Source organism: Heloderma suspectum, chromosome 1 (assembly GCF_057233095.1).
Source record: "Heloderma suspectum isolate Gila_16-S chromosome 1, 16-S_ref, whole genome shotgun sequence".
NCBI lineage: Eukaryota > Metazoa > Chordata > Lepidosauria > Squamata > Helodermatidae > Heloderma > Heloderma suspectum.
In genome coordinates, this window is record NC_139458.1 from 138,172,953 (window position 1) to 138,183,318 (window position 10,366).

Here is a 10,366-nt window from a genome sequence, read left to right on the forward strand (position 1 = left end):
TTCTGTCTGTGGCAGAGATGTGCGCTGTCTGTAGAAGTACTGCCCTGAAACTCTCACCATTCAGCTTCATTGAATGATCCTTGGTTCTAATATTGGGGGAGGGGGCAGACAGCCAACATTTGTCCTCTGATAGAATGGAATCATCTTCCAGGCATTCTCCAGTGACAGAGATATTATCTCCTATTTATATGGGGAACATAAGAGCACACAGTTTCCAGATGCTTTCATGCCTAACATGATTGACTAAGAATGTTGAAAGAGTCAGTGGCATACTCAAGAATGGTGTTCTGATTTAACTCCAATATTGATGTTCATCCCCCAAAAGCATTTCCTCCATATGTTGTGGTTTTCTAAATGTGGATCACCAACTAAAGGTACCAACAATATCAAATTGTAGAATGGGAACAAAATTTGATATTAGCATGGCAACAGTTCAAAATGTTCACATACTTTGAGCATCAAAATGAGATGGAGAGAATGAGGAATCTGTCATTTAGGAAAACAACATCATCATGGAAAGTGAAGTATAAAGGATAAGAAAGTGCTATAGTTTTTTTTTTAAATATTACCAGCTAGAACTGCCAGTTATTTAGGGTTAGGGCCTACTTGCATGATTTTCAGCCTGGGGCAACCAAGGTTTCCAGTGCCATGGCTTTTAGCCCCAGAGGCAATTGCAGCTTCTCAAGATAAATATATACAAGGGATGGTTTAGCACTAGTGAATAATGCCTATGGAGGATGGAAGTCCTTGAAACAAACATTAATACAAAACCAACGCTTGGAGACAAAACTTGCTTGGTGAAGAATTCTGTGCAGTTCAAAACCTTGCCTGTGTTTTTAAGCCAACAAAATTGGTCCATTATATTGCTTACTTGAAAGAGCTTGATGTGCTTCCACCTTGTACTTTCAGCCTTGGTGGTGTAGTTCATGCTTTCGCCAAGGAAGGCTGGTGCTCATTATTCTCTATAGCAGCACCAACAAAATCTAATTTGTCTCTCTGCTGCTTAGTAACAGACCAAATGGCTGCAACTCTGTGCCTATAGAAATCAGTGCCAAACTCCTGTTGGTTTTAATGGGGCAAGGCTGTAGAAGAAGGCTGCTCTGCTGGTAACTGCCTATTTTTGATCCCAAGCTCATTTGGGCTTGGGAAAGGCGTTCGGGACCCGATGAGGCTATTTGTTAGGGGAGGGGGTTAGAGAGAGGGAGAAGGCCTGACGAGCAATGACAAGGCTCGTGGCCGCTCAAGGTTGAAGGCAAAGATTCTGGGGCGTCGGGTCTTTTGGGGTGTCCGGGTCCTGGGAGCACTTCGCCAAGTGGCTGGACGTTTTGGAGGCCGGATGGAGCGCCTCGGAGAGTGATATTGCAGATTTCCAGCCCGTGACCCGTAGCTGCGTCGCTCTTCTCTCTCCCTGCGTCAGAGTTTGCCACAGGCGCGCAACGTGGGATTTATCACCTGCGCGCTCTCTCTCCCCGCAGCCCCCGTCTCCATCCGTCCTCCTCGCCTCCCTGTCAGCGCGCCGCTGCCTGCCCTCCGCGATCTTCGGCTGCTCCGTCTTTCTACCCTGCGGTGCCCACCGGCCCGCCGTGCCTCCCTCTCCCCGCAACATCCCTGCCCTGGTGGCCCCTGCTAGTCCCCTCCCTCTTTGATCCGTGTCTCTGGCCCCGCTCTGACGTAGCAGGAGGCCGAAGGAGGGGGGGGGAGAAACGGGAGGAGGAGGGGGGGAGGGATGGATGGATGACTCACAATGTTATGATGCGGTTCCACAACACATAGCCACATTCGGCTACAGACGGAGCGCAAAAGCAGCCCTTTGGCTGCCCTGAAGCTGCGCTCCCCTTGGCGCGACCCCTCGCACAGCGCAGGCAGGAGCAGGCGGAGGCGGAGAGAGCCCCCCGGGAGCAGGTTTCAAGGTGAGCAGCGCGGAGGGCAAAGCCGACGGCGCCGCTGAAACTTTCCCTCTGTCCCCCCTCCCGCAGCGCTCGGCTTGGCGAGTCCATCCTCCCCGGCCACGGGCCGCCTCTCGCCCGGCAGAGGCAGCCCAGTCCCTTGCCCCCTTCCGTCCTTCCGTCCGTCCTGCCTTCTGCCTTGCCTTCTCCCCCCGCCATCCCCCCATGGCCAAGTCCCAGGGGGAACTTCGCGACGCCAAACCCGCCTTCATTTTCCTTCCTCGCACGCAGCCACGTGAGTCAGAGTCTGCGGTGATTAACGCGCCCGGGTCCCCCGCCACTGGGGCTCCTCCCACTTCACTTAATTTCTCACCCCCCCTCCCCGCGCCTCCGATCCTTCGGGGGGCCGAAAACCGAGGTAACGCGGCGCGCAGGGGGGCACTGCTGAGATGATTCTCCCTGCACGGATCACAATCCGGGCTTTTGGAAGCCGGAGGTGCGCGGGAGCGTCCCCGCGCTTGCTTCGCCGCAGGACGGGATTGGGTCCGCGGATGCTCTCGCCGCGGTGACAAATAAACGAAGCTGCTGGGAGGGGGAGCGCCCGAAAGTCGGCTCGGGGGTGTAATGCCCCTTTTCTGCCGACAGGGCGCGGGCTCGCGGGGTTGGGAGTCATTGACAAATCGTGGGGGGCGGGCGGGGGAGCGGGAGTCTTTGAATGAAGGTGCGTGGTGGGAATGACGTCGCGGCTCCAGTAGAGGGCTCTCGCAGAGCGCAAGAACGGAGAGGAGGTTTGTGACGTGTGTGTGTGTGTGTGTGTGTGTGTGCAATAGGGAGAAGGAGCACCACTAGAGGCTACTGCCCGCGACTGCTCAGGAAACATTTGGCACCTCTGGATGTTTTGGACTTCAGCTCCCATCAGCCCCAGTCAACATGGCCAGTGGCCAGGAATTCTGGGGGTTGTAGTCCAAAACATCTGGAGGGCACCAGGTTGGGGAAGGCTAGGCTAGAGAGTTGGGAGTCAGGCTGAGAAATACAGTGTCGAATCGCTACTCAACGGTTTCTTGGTGGCCCTTGGCAAGTCATGTTTCCACACCTGACACGAACCCTCAGGTTATGTGACACACTGTATAACAGCATATGTGTGTGGTTAATGTGGGAATGGGGTAGAAAGCAGAATAGCACCTCCTAAACTGAACAGGCATTTTAGATGAGGTGGGTATTACTTTTAATTCAGACACAAGAACTGCAGAAACCAGGACTGCAATACTATGCACACACTTACCTGGGAGGAACTTGCACTGAACTCAGTGGGATTTACTTCTAAGTATACATGCATAGGGTTGGGCAATTACATACGAAAACAGCAACCATCCTTAACATATAATAAGTTTATCAGGTTATGAAAGCTGTAAGGATAGACTGAACATATAGTGTAAGGCACCTGAGTTCTTTGGATTGGAGAGGAAAGAAATCCAAATAAAGTTCCTCAACTCCTCCAATCTCACAAGAACCATGAGAAATAGGTATGTTCGTAGAACAATAGGCTGAGCTGGAGATCTGAATTCTGCAGACCGAAAATTGCTTAACACAAGTTAGTTAGTGACCCCTTCACTCTCTTTAACTTCCCTTTTGAACTTGGTAAAAACTAGGCAGGTTCCGTACACACACACACCCCTTTTCAGTGCTTGTTTTAGAAGTGGACTGAGGATTGTAATCACAGTACTGACTGTGAATATGGAACAAGGGGTCCCATGGTAATTATTCCAGATGGCTGAATCCATCCAGCTCTCTATCTACTTGAACTACACATTTATACTGTACAGTGTATGGCAAGACTTCCACCTCCAGACGCAGTCCAGATCACCTTCCCCAAGAGCTGACACAAAGGGAAGAGGAGGGATGTTTCTATGGGCTGGTCCATTTGCCTTATAATTGCGTGCTCCTTTCTCTCTCTGCAGGTGACTCCCCTTTCGGTCTGGTTCTCATCTGGGGGGGCCCTGGCAGTGCAGCCCCCCCAAACTTCACTTTTCTGAAACACGGCTCTAGCCAACCTGCTTCGCTGCTTCACTTGCGACCGCCTCTGTGGGGGCTGCACGGCACCGGCTCCCCCACCTCGACAGGGCATTGCTCTCCAGCCTGTCATGCCAAGCTGTGAGCCGGTACCACCTGCTGCCTGTCTCCCTACCAAGACCTTCCGCAGTTACCTGCCCCGGTGCCACCGGACATACAGCTGTGTCCACTGTCGGGCACACCTGGCTAAGCATGATGAGCTCATCTCCAAGGTATGCATGTCCTGGGATCATGACAAGCTTAATACACCTATCATTTATCTGTGCCCTAACTGGATCTCTGGCATTGTGTGCTTCCCTGCAGCAGTGCCAACCTAGGGCCCCACGAGGGCGCTATCTAACAGCAGCATTCTACTGGGGCGTCTTCTTACCAGCAATATCAGACTGTCTAGGAACAGTCAGACCTTCCTTACCTTGGGGGATTTCTTTTAAGCAAAACGGCTGGGTTCGGGGAGTGGGTCAAAGAACCTTTTAAGGGAGAGGGTCGTAACTCCTATACTTTATCTCCACAGTCCTTCCAGGGAAGTCATGGTCGCGCCTATCTTTTCAATTCTGTGTGAGTGTCCTCCTGCAATTGGTTTTATTTGGTGGGGGCGGGGTATAATGCGGGGAGAGTGCAAGAGCAGAGGCAGGCAAAGAGGTGGTTTTGTTTCAAACCTGAAGAATGCAGAGAGCTGCTGCTACATCCTTTTGCAAAGGGAGGGAAGGGTGACCTATCCCAAGAGCAATATCACTGGGGTGGGTTAGTGCTATATCTGAACATTCCGTTGGAGAAGACTATATATATATATATATATATATATATATATATATATATATATAATGGCATGTATCCGTCATATCTCACTCAGCATCCCATAATCCACAGGCATTCTTACAATCAGAGTTAGAACATGAGCTAACCACACAAAACTCTCAGACATAAGCAGGACTAGAGCAAGGAGTACGTCTGTACAGGTGCAGAGAGTTTCTCTCATAACACAAGCAGCCCACCCACACACCCCGCCCCGCCCCCTCAACCTAGGACTAGGGACAAGAGCATCAGTAGGCATGTCTACTAGCAGCGTTATACCTGAGCAAGCCTCTTCTCAGAAATTAAGTCTTTGTGTGGCCTTTGCTCCTGGAGTCTCATCAGTGCCATTCTGTAACTCAGCACTGGTCTCCACTACATCATCCTGTTGAACTCCGTGGTAGCACTGCCAGGCCTTGTATTGGAACTCCTGACATCTTGCTTTGTGTCGTTGCTGTTTTCTCTCTTGGATGCTGGCTCAACCACCCAGATGATATACTCTTGACCTTTAAGCATGATCTACCCTTGATTCTAAATTGCTGGTGATGAGAACTCTTCTCCCTCTGGCCTAGTGATTGATTCTAGTATCTATAAAATGTTCTCTTATTTACCATTTATTTTTTCTTCCAATTTAACTTCAGACCATTCATCCCTCTGCTCTTTTCAAGAGCCATTTAATACCGAATGCATCTGCAAAGGTTGGTTTATGACTAATTCTGCCTCGATACACAGAGAAGGACCAGAGCGCTCCTGATCATCCTTCAGGCTTACCATGCTGTGTGTTGTTGTGTTTTATAATATATGCAAATACAGCTTATGGTGTGGAAGGCTCTCCAAGTCCTGCACTGTGTGCCATGGTTTTGACAGTGAAGAAAAACACATCCCTTTCCTTCTCTTCATTTCTGATTGGCCTTTGGTAGGGAGAAGGCCGAGCTCCAAGTCAGTCAGACTGAGTCATGAGGATTTAGCATTCCTCTGCCGTGGTTGCTGAACCTAGCCAAGCACACTGTTGTTTTGGAATGGTGAATTCTTTTTGCCTCAGAAATAGTTGCTCTTTTCTCAGTGGTAGGAATGTATGGGGCTGACAAAAGCAAGGATTTCCTTGACTAGTTTTGCAGGAAACGACAAAACAGCCTGTACTTGACGGTTTCTGGGAAGTTCCCTTGGATATTCTAGATTAGATATCGACCAATGTCTGTCAGTGCATTTTGTAAGCAAGCGATAGTTAGACTGCTCCAGTGTCAGTAGTGTTTTCCAGTGTGATCCTCCTTTGGTTTTGCCCTTACCTGGACAAATGTGAACAGTTCATCTAAATAAGTGGTATAGAACAGCTCTCATTCCTGTTGCTCTCCGATTTTCAGATGGGTGCAAAACTGAAGCATTATTACCCTTGTGTAGCTCAGCACAGGACAAGAGTTAAGAACTGTGTAGTTATGGTACCCTCCAACACAGTGGAGGGGTCAATTTATTGGTAGAGCTAAAGTAATTGATGGAGACCAAATTGGAGTGTACGGACAAGATCTGACTTCCTTTTCCTCTCCCTTGGATTCTAATTCCACATCTCAAGAGAATTTAACTTATCTTGCAGTGTGTATTAATTTAAAATAACAAAGGAAGGCCACGAGTTGTTTTGTGGCCTTTAACCCGAGTATTTTAGAAACTATTTCTGCTGCTTCCTGCTTCTACCAGGGCCTGATCTGCTTTCTCATGCCGTTGTTTAGGATTATCTGTCGTAAGACACTGCTATGATGAGAAGCATCATGCATCTATACCTGCCAGGGAAAATGGCAGCTCCTGGGTTATTCAAGATCCCTCATTGTTTCTAGGTCCTCAGCTAGCAGGGGAGGCCTTTATTTCCACCCCACCCCTATCTACACCTGACTTGGGAGACCATGTATAGCTTATAGAAAGCTTCCCTGAAGTTCAAACATTTGGCACTTCCTATGGATCTCACACTGTCATGCCCAATGTGGGCTGAACACTCCACATTTCAGATGACAGAACAGCAAGCTTTAAGATGAACTTTTCATATGGCTGTTCAGATGTGTGTTGTGGCCACTAAGTTAGATTGGAACATGGATCAGCAAGCCAGAGATGAGGAAAGGATCTAGGATTTTGAGTAACATTTAATGTGGCTGTCAGAGCTCTCTCTCTTTCTAGACACCAGTGTGGTCACTGGGATAGTTCTTCACTATGGTGTGGATGTGTCCCTGTGCTCTTGTTCTGGGAGAAGTTTGCTGTTCTGTAGGTCCTTCTCCTGGTCATTGGAGGCTGCTGTGGGACTGAATTGAGAATCCCTCTTCTGTTCTCAGTGCTCCATCTTCAGATTCCCAGGTGAACAGCCTGGATTTTCTTTTCTTTTAAAGACCAATTGCAAAGGCATAATTGTGACACTTCTGCATCCTAAGAAAACAGTTGCTCAATAGGTTTTGATCTGCAAACTGAAGCTATTGAGGTGTTTTGGTTTTTCTTAACCAAACATGTAAATGTTTCTGTTGCTGAGAACTTTCCATTCACAAGTCACCTGAAAAAGCAGCAATGTGGCTTGAAAGACTGCTTTTCTTCCATGTGATTACTTGCAAAAGTCTTAGGATCGGGACATCCCCACCCCCTTCCTTGCAAAGAGTTTGCAGTGATCCCCCTTGGAGGCAGAACAGAATAGGGTAACTCCAATAAGGATAACATGAGAGATGGTGCCCTCTGTTTTCTTTGACTGCAGGGTTAATGTGGGCTGTGGTCCAGCCGAGCAACGCCTCTTGCTCACTGGTCTCCATTCAGTCGCCGACATTTTCTGTGAAAGCTGCAAGACCACACTGGGCTGGAAATATGTGAGTATTGAATGCAGATAGATTACATGGTTAGACAGTAAATCCCCCTTCAAAATAAGGGTTCTTGCAAACACCATTGCTGGAAAGAGCCAAAACTAACCAGCTGTAGAGAACCTGTCTCTGTGACACTTCCCAGTTAGGGAGAATAGCCCAGACATGCCACCCCTGTGTGGTCAATAAGGCCTTTGTCAAAACCATAGCACCAGGCATTTATGGATGCCAGTGTCTAGCTGTCACACTATCCCAATGGAAATGGTGATTCCTAATCCCCCTGTTGTAATTGCTGATGGTTTTGCTTCGCATACTGCTCTTCGCCTTTTGAGAACAAATCTGTGTCTGAGTGCTATAGACTCTATGGAAGGCAGATGTCTGAAGTGAGTGGGCTTATCTCTTCCAATTTCCTCATTTGCCAGGAACAAGCGTTTGAGACCAGCCAGAAGTACAAAGAAGGGAAGTACATTATTGAGATGTCACATATGGTGAAGGACAACGGCTGGGACTGAGGGGGGGACTCTGGGTGCACACCCTCCTGCATAGCATGCCTTGCCCTTTCCTAACCCCACTGCCACAGCTGGCATCCCGGCACAACCAACCCAGCCCTCTCACCCCCGTCTCCTGCACAGCATCACCCGTGGGAGTGGAGATACCAGGACCCTTCTCCCAAACCTCTTGGACTTTCTGAAATGCTGGATTCAGTTTGGAGGACCCTGCCCTGCCCCACCCCACCCCTACAGCAGAAGGGGAAGCTCACAGGGTTCAGGGGCTGGTGTGAGTGTGTGTGTGGGAAGGATTTTGGCTTGGATTCTACTTGACCTGTATAGGGGGATTCTTCTTCCCTTGTTAGCATCTGCTGGGTGGCATTCAGAACTGCAAGCCTGGAAGCAGGTTTGAACATTGCAGTCCCTTGTATAAGAAAGCCACACTCCTTTCTGGAATGGGACACAAAGGGCTGTGAGCACAGGGCAAGCTCTTGCGGAGGGGCCATAGCTCAGAGCTTCGCATGCGGAAGGTCCCAGGTTCAGTCCCTGGCAGCTCGTTTACAAAAAAAAAACCACCTCATGTAGCTGGGCTGCCAGAGACCTCTACCCAAGGCCCTGGGTAATAATTGCTGCCAGTCAAAGCTGACAGTGTTGAACTGGAGGGACCGGTGGTCTGGTTCAGTATAAGGCAGCTTCTTATGCTCCTCTCCTTTCTGGGGAGAAATAAAAATAGTGTGTCAGTTTACCAGAGTTGGACAGAGTTGGCTGGAGGGAGAGTAAACCCCGCCCAATAAGAGACAAAGTATCCTGGAGGTAGGGGACAGAGGAGCAGTCCCTCTCCACATGGGGCCATGGTAGTTCATACCCCCTTCACCATCCCCTTTCCCAGACACTGCCGTGGTATTTTCCCCATGTTTATTCTATGGAGTCTGTTTCTTTTGTTTTGGGTCGCTATGTGCTTGTGATCCCTGGGCACTATGACCCCCCCCCCCCACCACCACACATGAAGAAAAGGTGGGGGGTCAGGTGCGGGCAAAGCCTCAGCACTGTCACCAGCGCAGGAATTTTTTTGTATAATAAAGGTGTTTTATATTTAAAAAAGAAAGCCATCATACCAATGGCTTCTGTCATCCTGCTTCCTTGCCCAGCTTCTACACAAAGCTACCTCTTCTATTCACATGAGATAAGCTTGCTGGTCAAACATTCCAAGATGACTTCTTTCAAACAAGGATAGAACACAAAACTAATGGCTGATTACGTGAACTTTAAGCCCACTATAATATTTTAAAGCAAATAGCAGCACTGTTTGGACAAGAATTTGGAAACCCAAATGTACAATAAAATACCAACTGACATATTTCTCCCCATATATAACTGGGGAAACCATATTTGCAAAATTACCAAGTTAAGTTGCTAGCACAGCTGCCCCTATCTTCTTTTCCACATCTAGAAGGTCAGAGCTTTCTTTCCACAGACCTTAGCATTTACCAGCGATCAGCCAAATCTACAAGAACAAGACACACCCAATGATGGACATAGTAACATTTATTTGGTGGTAGGTTACTGCAACTGCCTCAGAAAGAGAAGTGTCAAAGGTGACTTGCAAGGAATGAACCAGCCCTTCAGGTACTACACCACATCGGCTTGAGAACCATCCAAACCCAGCAGTTGATGTTGAACATGTTATCGGTGGGGTGGATATACTGCTTAAGGTGTCACAGGAACCCACCTTTTACTACAGGTGTGTGTGTGTGGGGGTGTCATTTTTCTCCATCACACATCCCTTTTGCCTCACACAACAAGGCTCCATGCCTAACCCTCGAGCTTTGCCAATGGAGGTACAGAGGTTTTGTGCTGCTGTGGCCACCCACCCAATGCCCTTTTAACATTGCACTGCTTGGGTTGGGCTTAGACAGTAGCACAATGTGAAAAGAGCTTCGGACAGGAGCCATGCCCAGTGCATCAGAGGGCCCTTTGCTCTCTCCGCTGAAAAAGAGAACCACCTTCTCACTGGAGGTGAGAAGGATTCCACACGATGACTGGGATGTATCTAACTCTTTACCAGTGTGCTTTCTGTAGAAAGCTCTCAATGGGACGCTGGGCTGTGGTAGTGCAGAAATCAGTTCAACCACCCTCTTTAGTCTTCATCCAGCAGGAGCATCCAGTTTTATGTTTCTAGAAGATTGCACAGGAATTCCCCCTAGGAAAAAAGAAGGGGGAGGGAAAGAAAGGGAGATGGAATAACTTGTTTCTGCCACTGAATTGGTCTCTGATACTGTACCCACCAACTCCACATCTACAGTGTTGTAGGAAG

General features: G+C 48.8%; 1 protein-coding gene across 1 annotated transcript; it reads left to right on the forward strand.

Moving 5' to 3' along the window:
* Positions 1–1,715: 1,715 nt before the first annotated feature.
* Positions 1,716–9,165, forward strand: YPEL4 (yippee like 4). Its single transcript, XM_084860087.1, has 5 exons — positions 1,716–1,910; positions 3,845–4,168; positions 4,468–4,511; positions 7,465–7,573; positions 7,987–9,165. Exons 2-5 carry the CDS (start codon positions 4,028–4,030, stop codon positions 8,074–8,076), a joined length of 384 nt encoding a protein of 127 aa, XP_084716213.1. The 5' UTR covers positions 1,716–1,910; positions 3,845–4,027; the 3' UTR covers positions 8,077–9,165.
* Positions 9,166–10,366: the final 1,201 nt, after the last annotated feature.